Below are 24,304 nucleotides of genomic sequence, written 5' to 3' on the forward strand. Positions count from 1 at the left end.
GGGGGATAAACAAACAAAAACAGATTTCAGTGGTTTTTCCAAGGCTATAATATACAGATCTCTGCATTGTGGGGACACTGGACTACTCATTCTCTAAGAATAAAATCCTTTTAATGAAAGTGTTAGAGCAATTACATTTTTGTTTTGTTCAGTCCAAAGCAGTACACTTTAATCTTTATGTTTGAGTCTTTGCAATAAGATATTGAGGAGAATCGAGTCTAATGTTGTACCAGGACCACCAAAGAGAGAAAACCATTGACACTCTTCCTATTAACAATTATTCAGCAAATGGGCAATAACTGAATGCAATGTTTTCAAGGATTTTGGAGATGCTAGGAAGGTAAGACATGGCTCCATAATTAGCTGGAATTACTTAATTGACTGAGTGCTTTTTGAGCGATGGCTAATGGATAAGACAGATTGATCTGGTCAAGTGCAGAGATGTTGATGTTGATCAGGGGTAGAACATGTTCCAGCAGACATCTTAATGATGGCATTAAGTCAGGCAAATCAGTGGAAGAGAAACAGAGCAAATAAAAATCTAAATAAATCAGATTTTAGTTTTAGTTTAAAAGAAGGTTTATTAGCTGTGGGATGGTTTTTTTTTTTAATTGACACAATATAATCATTCATAAAATCCTGGCTTCTAAAAATGGATATATTGCTGAAGAGAGCTATGGGTTCTTTGGCAGCCTAGAGACTTTGCCAATAAGTCCAGGGTTATTCTTATAAAATATTAATATTAAATTGGCTAAAAAGTAGAGTATGAAATTGCGAACTTATTAGATTTGTCAACAATTCGTTCAGTATGTTGAGAAATCATAAGAAGACGATGTATAAATGGCAGGAGTGAGGTCCTAAAGGTGACAAGAAAAATTCATCACAGATTGCTGCATTATAGTGATCAAGACATTTGCTGTGTCCTTTCAGAGTGTCAACTGTTCTTTTTATAGAAACAAAATGAACAAAAAAAAACCTTCCAGAACTTCTTTAAATGGTGAAAACTCACATCATGGTTCTGGGGGAGAATGCAGTCAGGTATGAAGAAGATGAACTCTTACTGTCAAACTTGTATCTTAAAATGCTTTACCTGAGTTCAGAAATGTGACTTTCTAACAGTGTATACTATGTGTCCACATTTAAATACTGGTTATGTACACAGCAGCTCTGTGGGGAAATGAAAGCTTTCAGGTTGAGTCGTCAGATTGAGGCCTGAAGAGTTTTTCTTGTTAGCTGCCATGTTTGTTGTAACTTTTTTCAGGTAAAGCCTAACATGCAGGTTGGTCAGTCCAAATATATATTAAGTACGTATGTGAAATGTGCAGTGTATTTATAGCGTCTAGTCATAGTATAATTTCAAACAAATTAAAATGTGGTCTTTAGTGTGACACATGCCCTCTAGTTTTATGGTAAATTAAAGCTGTAGCACCTTTTTATTGAAGATAGTTTCTCTTCTACAATACATGCTTTTCTTTTTCCCAGATATATACTGTTTTATTTTTTTCTTTTGTTATTTATGCTTGAAGACAATGTGTTGAACCATACTACAGCTCTGATACCAGACTAAGAGGGAGAGCAGGAGCTGCCAGTTTTATGAATTTGTATGACTGCCCTTTTGCTGTCTGTTGTAAATTTTCATTTCCCACTAACACTAAAAAGACCGTATAGTTCAGCCATGTAGGTATATCAGGCATTTTATGCATGCTGGTTAGAGACCTGCCAACTCGATGACCCCAATGACTCACTCTCCCTGAAAGCTCAAGTATTTATTAGTAAATACAGCCGCCTGTCTCTTAAATTAATGGTAGAGGAGCCTTCTGTTTTCTCAATTTCCGTTTGCTTCATTGCATTTTATTGTACTATACCCTGAAGAATACACAAGGGATGGAAGTATATTACACAACATTGTGTATTCTGTAATTTCTGTATGTCACATTGTAAGCTCATACATGATATAGATCTGAGATCTGAGAATGCATCAGATAACTTTGTAGAACAGAATAAGTGAGCATTGTCACTAAAACAAAAAAGAAAACATTATTTTTTTATTACCATATTAAGTTATACAGACCATGGGGATGGTAACACAGCTATGAATAATTGATGTAGGTCCATAACAGTTTAACACTGGACCCAATAAGGCCCATGCTGCTTTGACAAGGCTATGAGAAACGTTTTATTAGATACCACTTCCAAGTTGAGTTGATATACTCTTGACTTGATAAACACATTTCTCAAACATGCTTTCTTCAGTCAGTGCTCTCACTGGCCAGCTGTGTCATGCCTTTTGCTATTTTTGTTTTCTCTCTGGCCATTCTTCCTAGAGAAATGGTCAATGCAGCCCAGTGTGTCTGTGACTGGCATGCATATTAATTGTGATAATGAAGGTCACCCAGAGGAGCAGCTGGAGTCTTCCTCTGTGTCTTCAACACTCTCTGTAGGGAAGTTGCTGCCTGGTGGATTTCTTAACAGGACATCAGAAAAACACCATATGCTCCCCACCTACACCCTCACACCTCTTTCAGGCCTGCCACTGTGCAGTTCAATTGTGGAGGCCAGAGACATTCAGGAGTGTGAGATACTGTGAGGTCTGCAGTCTAAAATTAGTTTAGAGCAGAACTACCTTGAAAATCCTTCCTTTAATTTACTAGTTATCGATGTAGTTTAAAGCAGTTGTTTAGGAATGTTGCTGTAAGTTACAATGTACCTTCTGATTGTACATTTACCCAACTCTAGACATGTTTTCATTATGCAAAGCAGAGCAGTGCCTATACAAATTACAGAAGCAGTTTGTCACGGCGTGCTGCACTAAGTCTTGACTGTAAATGTGTCAGACATTTGTAATTGTATTGTCATGCAATTAGTAATGCACAGTTCCAGGACTACTACTTGAAAAGGTAAACTTTTTGTAAAATCTTTTAGCCAGAAATGTGCATGTTAATCCTGCCTTAGGATGTAGATCCTGGAACCTTTACTATAGTAGTTCATGGCATGGATCCTCATCTATGTTCTTGTTTAAAAAAAGCACCATTATTTAGCACATTTTAGTTGTAGTTGTTGATGTAATGATTCAAAAAATACTCTTAATGAACTTCATAGCATTTTTTTAAAATTATTTTTCCATCAAAAGATAAGTCACTAATATATTTTTCTGTTTTTTGTGTGTCTTACCTGGTGTCTTCTTCAAAACAAAAGCTTGGAGTGCAGCTTTCTGGTTGGTTTGTGTCTTTTTATAGGTCTTCAAAATGTTTTGTTGCTGTCTGATCAAAATAATTTGTCTTCTAAATGCAACATTTTCACAAGTTGTACAAACACTACATCTTTTTAGTCCTCAAACTACTAATACCCTTGAGAGGATGTTTGTGTTTTGTAGAACTGGACAGGCGTTTGTGTGTTCTAACAAAGCCATCCTGTAGCATCGGTTTTTCATAACAAGTGCTCAGACCAACTTCAGGCAGTTATAGTTACCTTTAAAGTTTAGCATCTGTTGTGCTTTAAAGGTTAGACAGGATATAAACTGGCACCTTGGCATCTCGCTCTCTCCAGGGATCAGTGTGAGTAAACAGACTTGGTGGCAGCAGACTGCAGGGGACTTTAATGGTTATAACTGAGACTTCCTCTTTCAGGCCCTGCATGAGTTTTGCTCTGGTATTTCACATTAAGGGCATGGCTTAGCATCCCAGCTGGTTCCTTGACAATTCTTCATCAATACCTACTGTGTACTAGTGGGATGTCGAACACACAAGTATGTGAAGAAAATCTCTATACATTTGCTGGATTTTTTTTTAAAGTTTGCTTTTATGTAGGGTGATGGAAAAACTTTTTTTTTTTTTGCATAATTTTAAAGTACTTTTCTTTTTAAAAAACATGAATCAATTGGGGGGGGACAACAGAATGAGCTCATTTTTTTTGTTAACTTTTGTCTTTCCTTCTATATGGAACATCATTCATGGAAAGACCAGATGGTAACCCAGTGAGGGAACAAATGAAAGTTTCCCTGCATGCTTGTGATTCATCGTGGCAGAGCAGTAATTTGTACCCTTCGCTGACACTCTGTGTGTGTGTCTGTGTGTGAGATTTGGAGGAGATGAGGTGTCAGCCCCTTAGAGGATGTATTCATTGCATCTTGGTGCTTTTGACTGCAATATCATACAGCCTTCATATGTAACCTCTTTTGTTTAGAAGATGGGTGGAGGTAAGATGTAATTAAAGATTTTTTTTTTTTTTGGCAAATGTACCTTGTTGCCCACTGAGCCTCAGTTTGCTTTTTATTCATTTAAAACCAACAGGTGCAAACTTGGAGAGCTGTCAACAAGAGTAAAGTGGGGTTTTGTACAAACTCCAAGCTGCAAAAGTAATACCTAGTTTATTGTAACACAAAAAGTATATAAGAAAATCTAATAAAAAGGAAAAAATTGGAAGACACAAAGGAGCACATAAATGATTCTGTACAGACCTGGTAGAGTAAGATAGAACATATATTAGAAGCAGAGACCATAATTTCCCATACCATTTTAGAGAATAAGGCCTAACAGGAATGGAAGAAGAACAGCAGGTTTGTAGATGAGAATGTACAGTGTCATGTGAAAGAAGCATAGCCTCCTACGGCAGCCCACAGGTGACCAGCAGTTCCAAAAATACAGAATTGGTGACACTCATTAAAACAAGTGTTGGGAAAGGTCACGCTTCACAGGAACAAGTTTAAAAGTCACTTTCCACAAAGTAAAATAAAATTAATTCATGTCCAGTTCAGCATTTGAAAATTATAAATCCATAGTTCCAAAATGAACAAGATCATGCTCATTTCTCAATTTTTATTGTATTATGTCGGTGTAACTTTAGTTAGTTCCTGCTGGTTCTTTAGACCCGTTTTCTTTACTGTCATTCGTTCTCACATATACAGTACTGTGTTGATTTTATGACAAAATTCCCTGTAAAGTTGCCCTCATTGACTTTCCTGTTTTTGTTAAGACAGTTTGACATTTTCATTAAAATTGGCCCAGTAGGACTACATTTTTAATCAAGAATACTTTGAAAGCACTGAAAGCTTTACTGTCTGCTTTAATACATTTGTGGTTTAATATAAAGTGTAATTTTAAAGAATGCCCACTCATGTAAATTAAAAATCGTTTGGTATTTTAATGATATTTAACATGCACAATGATTAGAGAAAATTAGAAATGGCATATTTATTGTCTCAAAGTTTTTCTCTAAGCTGCTGCTGCTGTTTTTTTTTAATTTTCCTTCCTGCCATCTACAAGCTGAGATTTGAACTCGGCATGTAAACCTCCCACGATGTATTTGTTTTCTCTGTACTTAAAGTGTGAATTGAGCAGCCATAAAAAGGTACATTATTCTTTTTCCTTGTTAAGTTCTTAATTAAAAGTTGAAAGTCTAGTAGATCAGCCACACAGGTATCCTAATGAGTGGAGTGACTGAAACAATATAAATGTGTAGTGGTTTGGGCAGCAGGCCTAATTAGATACTTGAGGAGATTATTGATCTGGTTTTCAGGTTTGTTGCTATTGAAGTTTCCCAATGTTTTCTTTTAAGGTTGTTCATTTTATCTCATTATTGCACTTGCAGCAAGACCGTTTCACTGCCTGCCTCTAATTTCCTTACTTAAATAACCTGAAGCCATACTTTGTTCTTTGTCCAGGTGTCTTTTCTGTAATGGGTAGAAGTCCCATACTTTAGTTCATTGTTTGGATCCATCAGAGACAGGTTCAGCATGACTCATAGCTTTGTAACACAGCCTTGACCTATGTCCAGTTTGTCACCGCACAAATATGCTCACAGTCTGCAGTTGTGTATGTTTATGCAGCCAGATCAGGCGTCGTCTTCTCTTTTATGACCACTTTGTTATGATAACAGCAGAATCATCCTGCTGCTTTTACCAAACGCATTAAAGGTGTTCCTAATAATGGTAATAATGGAAGTTAAGTGAATTTTGAGACTCTTATTAAGATGACCTGAATCATTTATTTGACTTTATCAAATTTCTTTCTTGGGATTATCTAATTTTATTATCCGTTTCCAGTTTAAAATGATACATGTGTATTATTCTAACCAATTTAAAAATCTGTTGCTCTGCAGTTTTTCTTATCTCAAAAATGACTTCAATCAAGTTAGAAAGGTGGAGTGGGTGTGTTTTGGAAAAAAATCCAATATCTGGTTTCCTGTTTTTGCAACTTTTAGTTATTTATTTATCATCATAGCACTGACTCACAAAACTACCCTCATTTCTTTGTTGTGTGATTAATTCTCTCCACAAACTTGCTAGAAATATTTTGTAAAAATGCCCATCTCAACTGTTTGGTGGAGAAACATAATATACTGCAATATCACTTTTCCTAATATCCTTCCACCCAGTTACAGCAGCTGTGGGAGATTGATTGTGTGTAGAAGGTTTTATGACAGAGGTTTTAATGACATTTTACTCTGCTGTTTAAAGTTTAATATTGTTCATTTTGCTGTCCTCAATTTTCAACATTTCAAAGTTCTACGTTTATACCTCCCACTTACGACAATATTTGACCTGCAAGTGGAAAAAATTTAATAAAATCAAGATTTTTTTTCTTACAATACAAATTTACTCCACACAAAATATTCACCTCTTTGTAACTCTAAAGACACATAAGACATGGGGCTTTATTACTTTTGTTTATTTATTTAAAATGTTTACACAGACATATAAAAACTTACTTATTATTGACAGATATATTCAGATTAGTCTGAGTTTGTCTATAATAAATGCTCCACTGTAAGAAAAAAACACAGCTTGTATTTTTAAACAGAAACACCAGTGCTGCTTTCTTTTTCTTTTTTTGGCTTATTCTTCAAAGGGTTTTTGAAGCATAGACATAACTGCAACAAAGTCACAATTTTCTACTCTGAAACAAACATTTGCTGTTCTTGAAACAATCTCATCAACTAATAACACATTTATTTCAATTTATCTCTCAAACACATGACGGTAAAACTTATTTTTCTCAAAGTCTCTCTTTCAAAAACCTCAAGTTTCCCTAAAAATGGTTTATTTCAAAGATTTTTTTCTTCTACCCCAGATGACCTTTTATGATTTTTATATTTGCCAGATGGTGCACTGTTCTGCCTTCCTCATTCAGCAAATAGAGACTAATAAATATGCTTATCTGCCCTTTCCCATGTCTCCCCAGCACTTTCTCAGAGTTTCTTCCAGCTCTCCAAAACTTTATCCACTATTATCTAATGAGAGCATAACCCTTGGTTTGGATGATCATTTCTCTCTTGGGTCAGCGGCGCATGACTACAGACAGACCTATCTGAGATAGTCTGTCTGACCGCAGGACTAAGAGTAAGACGGAGAGAAAACAACAACAAAAAAAGAAGTAACTGTTTGATAGACACGTTTACCTGTACTTTAAACAATTCTTTGGTTAATGATTGAAACAATAATCTTTATGAGAAACGTGTTGGGAAAGATTGCCTGTTTATCAGCTATATTTGCAGAGCAGTTGTTGGAAAAGTGAAGACCTTTTGATCTCTGGGGTATTTTAGATGGGCTGTGATGCCTCCAAGCTACAGTATATCTACATCTACTGACATTTAACATTTTTGGGTTAGACATGGTCACTTACAGAAGCAGATTTGTGCCATCATAGTCAAAAAGTGACCATGACAATACAAGCAAAAGCTGCAGAGTAGCATCTTCACATTGCTGCTTAGTGTATAGGTCCTCAGAGGCATGCACATTTTTAAAGTAGGCTGATTGTTCTGTTCTGAGACTCTGGATGATGCTCTGAAGATTCAAAGCAGAAATCTGAAGCAGTAACGACTAAGAGGGATTTTGCTTGATTTGTCTTTGACTCATAAACCAGATCTCATGGATTAGTTAACAATGTTAAAGACCAAACTCTTTATGACGGGCACTTTCAAGTTTCTATAAGCTATGAGGAATTTGTGGCTTTTTTTCCCCCAGAAAAGAAATACAGCAATGTATGTGCTTATTCTTCCGTGTAGACATTGCTTTGCTAAAGCCTAAAAGCTAACAGATGGACAGGAAATGAAATTTGGCAATACACCCAAAATGGATTGCTTTGGTTTGTACTTTTTACAGCTTAAGGTAAAATTACCTGAAACAACTTGCTTGTATTTAATTTAACTCCAGCAGACCTTTAGGTACTAGCTGGGAACAACAAGATGTTTAAATTACTTACAATAGAAGATTAGAAGGTCTAGCAAAATTATTTAGAATACACAAAGACAAGAAATACTCCCTTATCACTAAATAAGCATGTATCATGATTTTAAGAGATAGCATGAGTATACTTTAAATGGAAGAGTGATGATACGGAGGAATTTTAATAAAAGGTGTCTTAGGATTGTTGTAAGCCAAGAAGTGCGTTTGCTTATAATGATGTTTGACATGCTTTCAGCCATCTGGACTCTCAAACCAGTTATTACAAAATGAAAAAGTTCTGTATCATACAGTGTAACCCAGGTTTGACACAGAAATTGTTTTTGCTCTGAGGATTTCCTTTCCAGACGCATCATCTTAGGTTCTGCTGAACAACTAAGTGCTGAGGAATGTGTCTTGTTTTGAACATTTAAAATATCTGCTCATCATGTGATGATCTCCAGATAAAGTTGCTATGGCTTGATTTGTGTATTGTTAGAGTTTTGGCACGTACACTTGGTATCCATGTTAACTTTTTAACACTTAGCAATTTTGTCATTAACCTTTATAGATAACACAGTTAATTTTGGTTCTATAGGAACAAAACCTGTATTTTTAAAGGTTTTTCTTTCTGTTGATTATCTTATTTTCACATTGAAAAATATGTTTCTGATAATTATATAATAAAGTCTGGAGCTCTATGTAAAGTTCAATAATGCAAAGAAGAGAAAACTAACAGACTTTCTCAGAAATATGTCAGTTGTGTAAGAGCTATTTGTCTTTTTTTTGTAAAAGGTTCAGTTTTGAGAGGGTTCTCAAGATTATGGTGAATGAAGTTTAACTAAATTAGTAACTATTACTTCTACACTTCTATTCATACACCATTCGTCACTGTGCTCGAGAGGTGGAGTACATTCTGGACAGGTCACAAGTCCATCACAGAACCACATACGGTATTTTTCTATTTATGATCAGTTTTACCTTGCGTAACACTCATAGTGAAAACAGAGCCATTGCCATTTTATTATCAAATTTGATTTCTGGAGATTATCTCAAAACCTTGTAGGTGATGTTTATTGTCCCACAGTGGGATCTCATTCCCAACCTTTTGAACTGATGTTATTTTTGACAGACTCTCAAAGCACTGTTGTTACTAGCCAAGTACTGTCAAATGTATCAATGTTTCTGATTACTGTTCAGACCAGATGGATGTGTCATCAGTGGGGTTGTGCGTCTCTGGTCTGTGGCCAATATGATAAGTATCTTGATCCACTGCCATCAATCTGATTTGTTTAAAAATACACGAGCAACAAAAATCTGTTAATGGTTCAGCTTTTAACCTCAATAAAAATCAGGGCTTAATCACGTTACAATGTGGTTCAACATGAGTTTTGATTTAAACACATTGGCATCCAGTATGATACAATAAAACAAAGCAAAGGAATAATCTTTTGAGTTACTAAGACAAATGTTTATGTGCCTCAAAAAAGGCTGCTCACAAACTGGGCTTGTTTTTTAATTTTCCAATACACTTTTATAAAACTGACTCACAATTGACAAATAATACATAATATAGAGGCCTATTTTAAAGATAAAAACAGCCAGGGAACAGATGTTTGACACTTTTGTTAACTCAACGAGGAGCAGAAAAATACATTTTCTACACTATAACTAATAAAACATAGGTTTTCTGGAATGAGTCGATTTTCGTTACTTAATTGAAGCACGCGTTCAGTGTTTGTTGCTGTTTATATTGGTACTGCTGGTTTACTGCTAAACAGCATGGAGTGCAGCCATAAGAAGTGAATACAGCAGAGGACTCATTCTTTATACACATACCTAACTAGACTTTTTCAAATTTTTAAATAGTGGATTATTGCAGAAACAAATCTGGCTCAAGGGTTTTTCATTTAATCATTAAACCAGTTAGATCTTATTGATACAAAGACATATTAGACTAAAGCATCTAGACTTAATTCCAAAACCACATCGGTTCATGGGTTTTCTACTAATGCAGTCACATTGTGCACATGCATGTTTGTGAAACTACAAATTGAGTTAACTTCACAATCCTATTCACCATGTTTTATTTGCAGGTTGTTAGATGCTGACAGTCAGATGTATAGTTCATGGTTACAAATGTGCATACCAGTTGCAGCCGTAAAACAGAGTTGACCCCAAATCGCAATTAATCCCTGCCAGTCAAGAACTTAATTGGACAAATTGATTTAAATTGATGGTACATTTAGCCCGGAGCATTGCAGTGTAATGTAATGAAGTTTTTTATGTGCTCCAGTGTAAGTAAACATTTCTTTCAGTTGCTTTTGGCTTTTTAAGATATCTTTGTTTTACAATCAGAGGCTACATGATAAAGAATGAAGTTAGTTGCAGTATAGAGCTCACAGAACAATCTGTATTTTTCTCTTGGATGTACTTGAGTAGAACGAAGAATGAAATGGAGAATATCTGTGGCTTACCTCTGTACCAACTGAGATTGGTTTGTTTCATTTGTATTTTTTGATGGTGATATTTTTTTTTCCAGTTTTCCTCTTCGCTTGAGACTAGATGGGTGTGTCTTAGATATAACTCCATCTTTATGAGCATATTCTTTTTGTGACGTCTTGATAGTCTGAAGCCATTTATCACTTTTAGACGGATGCAATTTGAGAGCATTTGTCTTAAATAGTCAGGAAAAAAATGTCATAAAAGATGTTTTTGTTAAAAATTACAGTTTTTAGTTCCTATTCTATAACCACATAGTATATAACACTTATTCAAAATTAACAAATATATAAAAGCCATTAAATTTGTTAATCATTTCAGTTCAGCTACATTCTTTAAAATTGTATGAGTGGCTTTGATTTGAAGTGAACTTTGAAAACGTCTTGTGCTTCAACAGAGAGTGATGTGAATGGCTGACACACACAATTTGTCAAGCCTGCAGTATCCTTTTAATGTGTTGTCCTTGGGTGAGGGTTATAATTGGATGGATAACAGATGTGACTGAAGGCAAAATGCAGCTACAACCGTATACATGGCAAAATGTTTTTGGGTTTAGAATTCAGATGTATAAAAGAGCTCAGATAAAAGGACTGACTTTACTTTCAGAGGTTCAAACTGAGATCAAACTGGCTTTTATTTAGAATATATTTGTTGGGCATGATGCAACCACAAGGTAACATATGAGTGAAAATTGACTTATTTGTGTTAGACAAAATGGAAATTTACCAATTATGGTTTATTTTAAGCCTCCAGGTGGTTTAGCAACCATTGGGTCATCTTAGGTTTGCAAATGAAATTAAAGGGAAACAACCAAATAAAAAATGGCATTTAAAGAAAAACTACTCCTTTTAATTTTTTTAACTAAATGCCTAGCTCACTTTCAAGATCTTAAGGATCTTTAAAAAAATCATTTGACCCACATCAAAATGAAAGCCAGGCAGTTCTAGTTTACTCTTCATCATTTTTTAAGTTACACTACCTTAAATCCAAACTTGCATTGCCATTGTCTTAAATGTTAGATGTTATTGTTGTGTAAGATTTAATTAATTTATTGTCACCATGTTATGCTAATAGTATCTGTTCTGTGAATTCCTTGTCTGTTCCAGTTGTTATAAGGAGCTGATCTGTCTTGTAGCTATTGTTCACAATGGTAAATGCACCCCATTTTACTACTGGTGCCATGTCACTGTGGGTACAATGCACCCTTAGAAAACCCAGAATACAACAGTAGTTGTCTTCTTGAAACATTAGGAGGACTACAGAGACCTTTGTTTCAGAGTGTGGTGTTACTGGTCTAACATGTTCATCTTCATGTGTTCATTGCAATGACAGCTTCTTCCTGACGATAACACTGTGTTCCAGTTCATGTAGAGTGGGACCTGTATTCATAAACTCTGATAGAGAAGTGTGTTAAATGTGCCCAGGTGGCAAAAAACACAGCAAGAGTGGATGTGTAACTTTGAAAATTGTGCTTTCTGTACTGAGTAGCTTTTTTACTGAATACTAAACAAATGTGTTTTTTGCAAATGATCTGCAAATATAGTAACATAGATTTTCAGTCCCTTGCAAAAAAAATGGTTATGTCATCATAAGTAGCTTTACTTGATGCCTCATTTAGTTCAGTGAATTCGCAAAATGTGAATCAGAATCTGCTCATTGCACTTTTCTTTTTCTTTTTTTTTTTTGCACACAAACTGCAAATGTTCATGTTTTTCCTGACCACAAATTTAACTGAAAACACGGGGAAATCATTTTTAGTTGTTAAACTGTATTGACATAAGAAGTGTCTGCTTTGAACAGTAAAAACTGAGTTTTGAGCATGTGCCTGATTTATTTAATTTTTTTGGTCTAGGACTCATTTGTTCCACAGGGCTCATAATGATTTTGAGTCATACAGCCTTGTTGCTTGTAACATTTTCAAACTCTCAATCTATCCCTCGATAATATTCTTGTTATACAAATGGAGAAGCAGTTTTTGCCAAGCCAAACAAACATCAGTGCAGCATTTCCTTGTTGTGTAGCACTTAGCATTCATTAGCCTTTTCTGCTTTCCTAATGAAATTCAAATGGATTTGAAGTGTCAGACGTGGCCTTGGGTTTCATAATTTGTTGTACGACCCTGTTTTTCTTCTGTGTTTTTGTCCCATTCAAACAAGATCACCATAGCAACCACTACTTAATGCAAGGCACAGAGGGAAGATTGGACTACTGAAGAAAGATTGTTGATTGGTCAAGAGATCCTTAGCACACCTGAAACATGCTCCTTTGAAGTCGGCAGAACAGAGTCGAGCTTTCAGAACGAACTTTCATCTTTTCAGAGGAATTACTAAGATATTCTTGATGTTTAACCAGAAGTTAGTGTGATGTAAAGTAAGATCTATGGAGCAACACCATTTTCTAAAACCAGGAGGCGACTTGTTTTGTTTTTATATATAATGTCAGGTTTAGAAAGTTGCAAAGCTTTGCCTGGATGTCCCAAAATGATGTTGCTATATTATTTTTGGTTGGAATTCTTTTAGAGAATAATCAGAGTTGATATAATTATATTGTATTATGTAAGATAATAGAAGTTTTTAATCTATGCCCATGTATGTGGTCTTTCAAATTGTTTGCTTTCATGGTGTCATCAGTGTCTCGTTGCTCCCATTTCTACTAACAACCACAACTGTGGTAATAATTCCTTGAGGGTAAGCTGATCCCGAATGTTTCCTGTTTGAAGTCTGCAGTCTGTGAAGTGTACTGTACGAGTTTCCCTTCCGACTGCTGCGCTCTCACATTGTCAAGAACAACAAGGGGTTTATTCACTGTAGGAAGTGAGAGCAAGTCACCATCAGAGCATGAGAAGGGGGGGGGAGGCATGGCCTTCCCCTGACATCCAGCCCACATGGATGGAAACTGTGTGTTTGGCAATGGTTTTGGACATTCCTTCATATTTTTGTTTTAACACACTTTCATATCTTGTTCAGGGTGTGATTTCTTGTGTTAGAGTTCAAGTTTTATATTTGCAGCTTATATATATATATATAGGGAAGGACATATGTTTATCTTTGCATCTTCACAAGAATTCACACTGTGTTACAGACCAGCCAGGAAACTCAACAACAATACAGATGTTTTGAGTCGTGATTCGGGCTGAAAGTTAAACTGACTGCGGCACTAAATGTAAAACTCAGACATTTGTTTAACGTCTACATGCACTATGATACATTCTGTTTACTGCATTACTTTAATTAAATTAGTCATGAAGGCAACTTGAAATTTGGTTTTGTTTGAAGAGCTTGACTAAACATTTTCTTCTTGATTGCCTATTTCAATAAAGCCATCTCATTCAGCTTTTTGTAATTTTGTTAATATTCAGGAGAGCAGCCCAGGCAAGGTGGGAGTCAACAGCTGAAAATGAAATTGATTTGAGAGCCTCAAAGGTGTCTGAGAGTTTTATTAAGATGTCTGTGTTGATGTGTTGGCAGGTAACTCCAGGGCCCAGAGATTTTTTTTATTCCCCGTCTTTCATATTCACTGATGCAGCTCAGTGATTGGGTTTTACTGCAATGTCACGGTGTTATTGAAGAAAAAAGTAACATGAAAATCCACTCTGTGCTATCAGCTTTTGAGCTGAGGCACTGATCACATAGAATGAATTTGTTATGCAGCTCTTATGTTGTCATATCCTTTTGTCCATTGTTGTATAACATTTTTTTTCCCTTCTAATTTTTGAGTCAGTGTGTGATTGTTTTGAAAGCAGCCTCAGAAAATCTGTGTGCTGACCGTGCATAATGCAAGAATATGTCAGTCAAAGCTGCTCATGCGTAAGTACATTATGCACTTTCATAATTATGGTTTTATTTTTATCATTTCTCATGATATGCACAGGAGGTTGGAAATTTTACAACCGCTGAGCCACAACATCAGTGATTTCCCCTGGAGTTAAAACTTTTAATGGAAATGTTTTGACCTCTGCATCTTTAACACCATGCCTATAAGATGCAACCATGCTGTGTGCATTCTCAGCAGGAGGAATGGGAAAACATTTGTTTACAGAAAATTAGTTTTTAAATCTATCCTATTGTCATATTTAGTGTATTACATTTCTGTAGGTTAATCTAATGCGTTCTGACTAAGTACATAGTTGTTTTATAGTAAAGATGGACATAAATCAGAAAGCCATGTTATAACAGAGGGTCTAAAAGTATTTTAGCTAACCACAGTAGTTTACAGAGCTGTCCTTGTTTTCTTATAACTAGCTTTTCTCAACATAAAAGGCTCTCAATACATATATGTAGTGAAGTCAAACAAGGCTAGTTATAAGCATTTTGTTAGTTTCTGTCTTTGGTTACAATTTGTCACAGTATTTTGTGTGTGATTTTATGTGGCCACACTTACTTTGTAGACAACTTTTATATTTTGCCCATCTCTTGTAGTTTCAAGTCCTTTATCTTTCAGCACACTAATTCATAATACCTGTCATATATGTTATTTATCTTGTAGTGCTCCTATTAGCCGTCTCTTACCCTACATGAATCGGATCAGTGACTTTGTGTGTATCAGCTGTAAAAGAATACTGTCTTGAAGAAAAGATGAGACATGTCTGCTTTCCTGTCTTTGGTCTGTTTAAATCTCCATTTGTCCGTTCCACCCAGGAATAACAAAACCTGAACTGCAGCTGTCAAAATGAACGCACAGAACATAAGCAAACATCCATTGTCTTGTGGGAGTTTGCATCAAACCAAATGTATCACCTGATGCAATATTCAGCCCTACCTAATATCAATCATTCCCAGAGATGGGTGTGGTGCTCCCTCAGCAAAGGGAAGCTGAACAACTGGAAAAATGTGAAATAATGGACTGTAATGACAGTGTTTGTTTTTGGTGAGGTGATAAAGAGCAGGGAATGTGAAATAATCACTTCCTTTTCTCTCAAAAGGCTTTGTTCTGGGATTAAAATAGCAAAACAAAAGCATATGGTTACAGGGGAAGACAAAGAGTCTCAGAATCTAGAAACTAGACTTCAGGGCTTACCGTATGTTGAACAGGATGAATGAATATGTGAAATGTACTGTTACTATGCAAGAGAGGTGCAACACTTTGCCCAGAAAACATCTGTCCCATTCAGAACGTTCTGTTTCTTTAACATGAACAACATATGCAAACATTCATATTCTTTAAATTACTGATGTGAAGCGTTTGGCTTTATGTAGCTGGAACACAAAGGAAATTTAATACACACATTCGTTAAAAAGATTTATGAACATTTTTTGATTCAAATAATAAAGCCAAACCCATGTTAACTGGGCGTGTCTTCTCAAGAGCCATGCATCCTTTTTAAGATTTATTTTTTATTCACCTATTTTGTTGCCACTGACTCAAAGTAAAATGAGGGCGGCAGTGGCTCAGGAGGTAGGGGTTCGTCCTGTAATCGGAGGGTTGCCTGTTCGAGCCCCTGCTCTTAGTCTCAGTTGTTGTACCTTCTGCCTTGTCTACTGGTGGTGTCCCAGAGCAGCTGTGGCTACAATGTAGCTTACCATCATCAGTGTGTGAATGTGTGGATAAATGACTGACTGTGGTGTAAATCGCTTTGGGGTCCTTGGACTAGATTAAGTGGTAGAAATGTTAATTATAATGTGATTCAGTAGCCATTTTTTAAAGATGAACTGAAACTAATAGATACATTTGACATGAAAATATGGCCTTGTAATACAAAACAACAACAAATAAAAATGTAACAGCTTTGTGTCATCTGCATTTTTTTTACAAAATCAAACATTAAATGGCTAAAACGTTTTGAAAGGAAATTTTTGTACAATTTATAATTGGTATTATTTATTGGGTTAATTTGCCTCATTTTGTTTTCTTGTTTTTGTTTCCTCAGTGACAAATAAGAAACCCTCTCATGTGTCCATCACAAAAGTGAAGCAGTTCCAAGGATCTTCTTCCTTTGTCAAAAGGTCACAGTGGACAATTGACCAGCTACGACAGGTCAACGGCATCGACGCCAACAAAGTAAGTCATTTAAATGTTTTCAACATAGTATTTAAATTTTGTGACTCCTAACAAAATAAGTTTTTTAAATTAACTCTTGAATATTTACCCAGTTTAGTAGCAGCTTTATAGTACTTCTGGCTATTGTGCCGTTTTTTTTTTTTTGTTTATTTTATTTGTCTTTTGAATTTCTCTCTAGTCTCCTATAACGTTTCCTTCTTTTACTTTTGTCCCTAAGGACTGTCCAGAGTTTGACCTTCTGTTTGACAATGGTTTGGATCAGTGGGTTGCAAGTTCAGCAGGAGAGAAATCCACCTTTATCCAGATTCTTCACCACACCTGCCAACGCTACTGCTTGTCTCGGAAACCTGAGTTTGTCAACTGTCAGTCAAAGCTGCTTGGCGGTAAGACATTTGGGGAAAAAGAAGCTCTGTCATTTGTTAATATCATTCAATGGCTTTTCAGTGCCAGACTCACTGATGTAACCCTGTGCTGTAATCCAGTCCAAATCCAATTATGTGTGATGACAACCAGCACCTGGTGTGTATGAAAATGTATGCTTATTTCTTGCACACAGCATCTGTTCTGTGCTCTGTTGAAGCAATGTCAAAGAGGGTGTCCAGCAAAATACGTCAGCTTTGACTCATAATGTTCAAAACACAGAGAAACTGGTTTTACAGCACATATTAATTCTCAGTACAACATGACTAATAACTTTCATTTTTTGTGTTTACATTTTTAGGGTATTTTTTTGAATATATAAAACTCATTTTTGTAACTTTCATATCTCAAAGTAACCCTTATTCAGTGTTCGCTGTAACAGTCGCCTAATTTCTCCATTACTAAATCAGAAAGACTGCAGTGAAACACTCAGTTTAAATCTAATGGCTCTTCTGCAAAATGATTTTGATTTATAGGACAAAGCCCATTAAGCAATTATTTACATGCTCAGTGGTTTTATTCTTACAAAAGGTAATAGTTTGCTGTAGGAAGGTTGGTGGTGCTTTTGAAAATGTAGCATCCTGCTTGTTTCTATTAGATATTGATCTGTTTATCCCGAATCTTTCTCTGAACATCATTCAACCTGTTCTATTATTCATGCAATAAGTTACGGAAACTTGGAAACTGCCTTGTGCATATCTGCCCCACCTCTACAAGACATTTCTAGGGTATTTCTGTGTAGTTAAGTAACTGTTGAACATACAAGGCATTGCAGGGAGGTCAGAAGATGAATTTGTAGTTACTGTAAAGTTTCTGGTTTCTATTTTTCTCATTGTGTGTGGGAACTGACTATTCATTGATGAGAAAGCTGCCATATCTTCACCTTCTGCTACTTTGCCTCGACCTCCTTCCTACACCCACAACCACAATCGTATTTAACATTCTTCAGCTGACCTTGGTGCATACTCTAGTCTCTGTATGTGTAGATGAGAAGATAATGACTTCCCAAACTGCACAGAACTCGAAGCTTTTTGGAGTAGAATAATTTACGGAATGCAAATGTTGGATATCAACCACACCCTTCCAGCAGACACAAAAATTACATTTTGCATTTGTCTGATTTCAAACAGACTTTGTGTCAGACAAGTGGTTTTGTAAAAGCAGCTAAGTAATTGGCCACTAATCTGAGGATAAACTCCCTACTCAGGAAGTGTGGAGAGAGTCATGTATGATTGATGATAAAGATAGCAGTCCCACATGTTCTAGCAAGAAGAAAAGAGAGACGGCTCGCCTTCTGACAGTACTGTCTACTACAGTTTAAGTCTCACACCAGTGCAAAACAAAACTTGTGACGCTGCTCAGGTGTGGGACCATAACTGTGGGAGACAATTATCTGCAGATCCTGAAAAACACCAAATAGTTCCTGGAAAAAAAATAAATAAAATTGTGTCAAATTCATTGGTGCAGTACAAATATTTTGGCATTCAGTTTGAAAAAGTGTACATTTATTTTACCTTTCAAAACAGCAAAAGTACAACATGGTTATAGTGACCAGGAAAAATTCAATGGGTTTTGTTGGTAGTTCCGCTCTTGGAAACATTTAAATTGTTCTATAATTTTGGCAAAAGGTAATATTTCCTGGTTTTGAGTTCATTCCAGTGATTATCTTTGCTCGCTATTGAGCAAAGAATGTAATTTGACAGATGTTTCAATTTATTAGTTTTCTCCTAAAACATCTAACTTTACAATATCAATGTGAGCCACATCCATACTGCAAAGGACTCTTTAGACTGCAATAAATCATAGGGTATTAAATACTAAGTGCCATGCATTTATGCTCGACATGCCAAAAATATATTTAGCCAGACAGAGTTTTACTGCAACTGATAGTCATCAAAATGGTCAACAATATTATTGCAATTGCAGTTTTTTGCAGCTACTAAGTATTTATTCTAGGTAAAGTACTACTATTCGGTATTGACCCAGTAGTTTTTTTCTGTTGCATTGATTGTCAGCGTAAAATTACCATCTTACAAGGTTCCCGTAACTTTAACTTTTTTCTCAAACAAACCAACAAGAAGGAACTGGATTTATAACGTGACAAACAATACATCGCTTCTGCTACTGTTTGAAAACGGGCTTTTTTTTTCAACACATCTAGAATAAATCTGATATGTTTTTGTCCTCAAATTGTTGTTATTGCACCAAGTGGGATGTAGCACAGCAAAGTAAAAACAGTGGAGTAATTGTAATGTTTGTCATTTCCTCCAAATCATATAGTTCACATACATCAATCAATATGTCATGCTTCTGAGTTTTCCTTTTCTAGTCCATATTGAGCAGTTTAAGATTGCTTTAGACTCTGTGTTGTTGTCTGTTGATATATTCTGCTGAAAGACTCAGAGCTATAAGGGTAAGATGCAAAGGCCTATACATTTTGACCTTTATGAGGCGTGTAATTGGAGTAGAAATAAAGGCTAATTAGCTCACTGCCTTGTTATCGGCTCTAAATTTGATTGCTGCCCACAGTTTTTGTTTTGACTCACTTCCCATTAGAGCTTTATTCCTCAGCGTACCTGTTGGTGATAGAAATTTAAACACAAATATATCATCCTCTAGGTTCACTCGAACATCATTTTCTTCTTAAGGAGCATTGGGTTTAATTCCTCTCTTATTGAGTCTTAAAACACCCTTACACCATGTACAAATCTAGGTTAAAACTCAGATGTTTTTGTTACCATTTCATAGTACTTAACAGAAAGTAATTATCTTCATATTTTATTTGTTTTACTTACTGGATAAATAACTGCTTTTAAAGATGTGGCAATAAAAAGAATTGTACATATGAGAGTTTGACTCATTTATAATTTCATAATAAAACCTTTAACCTCCCAACTAATTCCCAAACTGCAGCATCAACATCAACGGCAACATATAAATCAAATAAGACTGATGTTTTCTCATCCCTGAAGGCCAAGCTCTAGGTTTGGCCATTATCCGTTGCAAGGTCTTTTTGAACAGAATGAGGAAAGATGACCATGTGGTGAAACAAAAACAAGGTAAGCACTAAATCCTAAACAGTTATGCTTTCTAAAAGTAACATTAAATTCTAGGTCTTGTGCATATATATATTAAAATTTGTAAATGAAAAAAAAACTTCCTGTATTTCAAGTCAAATTAGGGACTACTTGTATCTTTTTTTTTATTTGACTATGAAATAAAAATTTATTTTTTTGTTTGAGTCAATTTGAATTAAAGAGAAATAACAAGATGTCCTGTGAGCTGTGGGGCAGTGCACTAATAGTCCTGTGTGCCTTTTTTTTTCTTTTTCTGTGTGCGCCCCCACAGAACCTAAAGACAAATTTCCTTCGGAATGTGTAAGTGTGAGGGTTCAGCAAATGCTGATAGGGATTTGAAGTTTACATCTATAGGTTATGAGTCAGGCCCTCCCTTTCCTCACCCCTCACCTTGAGACTCTATATGGACTCACTGACATGTTCAGAGGAAATTACAATCTAGTGTCCAAGGGCAGTACAATTATTGTGTGCTTCTTCATTAATGGTGTGTACTGCTGTGTGTAGCATGTTGCAGAATATCATGTAAACTCAGCCAGGACTGTAATGATGGAAATTATGGTTTATAATGGATTGTGTGATTATGACATTCATCTTCTGATTAAAGCTATTGTAAAGAGGATGTTCATGAATATTTAATAAGTTCTTTTCTGTCAATGCTGATAAAACTCCATGGTACTTTCAGGACATAATGTTCCATCCTTGTACCCAATAGTGTTTTAGTGCCCTGTGGAATCCTTTTTTAAATGGCTTAATTAATGACTAAACTAAAGGTAGATGAGGTGATTAATCAAAAGATTAAAGGGCTGATTCAAACTACATGCAGCTGTAGGAATGCATGCACTGAATACAAGTAAATCAAATAGTCGATCCCACTAGAGGGATCATTTGAGGAAATATAGATTACTGAATTATGGGTAATGGAGTAATTGGTTACAAACCTTAAAGCGAAATCATATTTTACAATGGTTTTTATAAGTTAGAGCAGAGCTGGTATGTAGAATGAAGTGTAAGTCATTATACAAGATGAGTTTTTAGATGTTCAAAGTGGGCAGGAGGTGGTTAAAGCATCAAATACCATATGATAGGTTGTATTACAGTATATTTTAAATTAACGATGTTGTTTTGGTGGGCAAAGGAACAGAAATTTTTCGAGGGACAAAAAGTTTCCTTAAAAAATGGAGAGCTAGACATGAGTGTTGATTGGAATAGAAATAGCTGCAGGAAGAATGTGGAGAGAAAAATGATTTAGATTTAAAAAAATCTACAGAAATGTGTGTGTGCATGTGTGTGTTATGAGCCAGAAGATGTGCCCTCTCTGTTTGAACCTCTTCTATAGTTTCATTATGCTGCTACTTGTAATGTCAAGATTTGCATTAATTAAACTGCAGTGAAGGGTTTTCTTGCAGCAGAGGCAGCACTGCTGTCATGTCTTGAACATTTTTTTTGCCATTGTTTTACACGCTATTCATTTGAAAGTGTGAAGCAACATTGTTGTTACCTAAATAATCACCTGTGTAAGTATTTTATGTAGCGCTGTTGATACTGTTTTAGTATTCTTCAAATGTGGCTTTCTTTGCTTTCGTCACTGCTAGTAAAATGCTTTTTTCCCCCTAAAACTAGATTTTTAGAAAAAAATCTTAAGTTGAGGAAACTTTATTTATTCTCATTTTGGTCAGTGTTTGTTTATGCATTCAAAACTGAATGTAAATGTTTACAAAATGGCATTTCTTGTGTAAATTCAACCTTTTTACCAGCCAACATTTTTCACTTTGTTTTTCCAGCTATAAACTGTTGTTGTTGACATGATTTACAGTTAGTTTGCTAAATTCAGTCATACTGTGGGGTCTCTTTCTGTATTGACTATCCAAAAAAGTAAATAAGTTTGGATAAGCTGTTAATGTTGCCGCCTTTATGATGAAAAATGAAATCTCAAATAAGTAGCTCTTGAATAAAATAGTATAAGGTACTTTGGTGGAATGAAGTTCAGGAATTAGAAGTAAAAAATTTGATCAGAATCACTCAGGAAACCCCTCCAGACTGCATCAAATCATGTTTTGTATGAATAACAGCAGCCTTATCCATGATATTGAGTGGTACAAAGAATTTTTGATGAAACCTGTTAGTGCTGAAAATATGTGCACAAATTGTATGAAGAGAAGGCATTGTAAGAGCCATTCTTCTTTAAGACTCCCACGTTATACCCTAAAGCATAATCCAGCACAGTGGTGATACAATCACATCCGCTGCCAGAGTGAAAATATTAAAATTACCACAGCATGAATTGTTGGATGGATTTTTTTTGTGTAGGCGTGTTTGTTTTTGAAGTTAACAATGTAATCTCATATATCCCCTGAAGTGTGAAAGCAAATGTGACTCAGTTGTCAGCATGATATTCCTATTGATAAGCATCAGATCATTTTAGAAGCATGGCGGGAGTTCAGCCTGTAATCTATTACTTGGATTCTGCTGCTGAATTACACAGCGGCGGGGCGAGGGGGAAGGGTCACACTTCCTGGTTCTGTTTGTCTTTACTTATTGCTTCTAGTTTATAGAAAACTGTTTATTTTCTCCTCAGTGTCTATTGTTTAAAAGGTTTTATATTATAATAATAAAATTCCTTATTCATTGTTGAAAGGGGTGTGTTGGGAATACAGCTGAGTCATTTGACAAAAGCTGTACAAAAGCCTTCCCAATTTTTTTCATGCCACATTGTTCTAAAAGGAAAAACATAAAATGCATTTTGTAGTAAAAGCTTAAGTATGACATTTGTTCTGTAATAACGACTCTTCCCTTTAAGTTGAGGCACAGAGACTTTGCTTGAATCACAGCGTTGGCAGCACATGACATATCCTGCTCCTACACATGTTTCAATTAGCCTGTGATAACTCTACACCCCCTCCTCATAAACCCTCCGCAGCGTCTCCACCCTGTATTTCTCTGATTATATTCTACAGTTCACATTTTACAGCCTGCTACAGATGTCTGAGAATAGACAGAATAGACTCAAGGGGGGAAAAGAAGAAATGGTGGGCAGACAAATAAATGGAGATGTTCTTTTGAGCTAAGAGAGGAGAGAAGTGTGTGTGTGTGTAGTGGGAGTTTGTTCTGAGGATGATGGGAGTATTACTCCCAGAGCTTCTCTGAAGAAAGAGGGGATTTAGAGAAATCTGCCTGAAGGTGAAAAAGGTCTTAAACTTTTTATTGATGACACAGAACCTCAGACAGAAAGTTTGTTTTGTTCAAAATTGCTTTAGCTGTGTGTAAACTAAATCACCTTGGCAATATTTGGTCAGAACACACATTTTTTCCAAGAGCTCTGAAGCTTATTTCATCACTGGTCCAGATGTGTTTTACATGTAAAGAGTGATTCATTTACTGTGATCTCTCCAAAACTGACTGAAGGATGGACTTATTTGCGCATGTGTTTCCACTTCGTTTTGTCTGTGTAAGTGTGAGCGTGAACATCTATATGAACACCCATCTGTGTGTCTGCAGCACAGGCGGGTCTCTACATAAATAATTTTGTTTTATCAAGTTAACTTCTTTTGAAGAATCGCCAGCTGGCCCCGCCGTCTGCTTTCGGGCTGTCACATAATCCAGTGCAGCGGAGCTGTTCTAATTATCTGTCACTCAGCCTACCTGTCTTGAAGTCGGGGGACGTACACTTACTATGCTGCAGTTTCCTGTTGGGAAATTATAGAACCAGGCTTGTCAGTTTCTAATACGCTCAGTACCTTCAGCCTCTTTTTTCCTCTGTTCCATTTTCTCAAAGCTATTACACGTGTATCATGTTTGTAATTGACTGAAAGTCATCTTATGAACGACAAAAGGTCTGAGTAGGTGAAAACTCTAAAACACTTTAGATGTTTTCCTAAATTGTCAAGCTGCCCAGAGGTACAGCTCTATAAAATGACAATACACCCCATTTGAACAATGCAATTGCAAAACAAAACCAAAAAAAACAGCAGGAACATTGCAGCTCCTAGTCTAGTTATGTAGTACAGGTGCTGGTCATAAAATTAGAATATCATGAAAAAGTAGATTGATTTCAGTAATTCCATTTAAAAAGTGAAACTTGTATATTATATTCATACATTACATACAAACTGATATATTTCAAATGTTTATTTCGTTTAATTTTGATGATTAC

At 35.8% G+C, this 24,304-nt stretch overlaps 1 protein-coding gene across 2 annotated transcripts in view; it reads left to right on the forward strand.

Annotated features, from left to right (window-relative positions):
- Positions 1-24,304, forward strand: part of stxbp6 (syntaxin binding protein 6 (amisyn)) — a 44,353-nt gene that overhangs the window by 14,140 nt on the left and 5,909 nt on the right. The window contains exons 3-5 of one of the 2 annotated variants that reach the window (XM_017419307.2): positions 16,527-16,657; positions 16,875-17,040; positions 20,050-20,136. In XM_017419307.2, coding sequence (XP_017274796.1) covers positions 16,527-16,657; positions 16,875-17,040; positions 20,050-20,136 — 384 coding nt within the window. The remainder of the gene's footprint in view (positions 1-16,526; positions 16,658-16,874; positions 17,041-20,049; positions 20,137-24,304) is intronic. The other variant, XM_017419317.2, reaches the window with a different exon arrangement.

Source organism: Kryptolebias marmoratus, linkage group LG10, assembly GCF_001649575.2.
Source record: "Kryptolebias marmoratus isolate JLee-2015 linkage group LG10, ASM164957v2, whole genome shotgun sequence".
NCBI classification, from domain to species: Eukaryota; Metazoa; Chordata; class Actinopteri; order Cyprinodontiformes; family Rivulidae; genus Kryptolebias; species Kryptolebias marmoratus.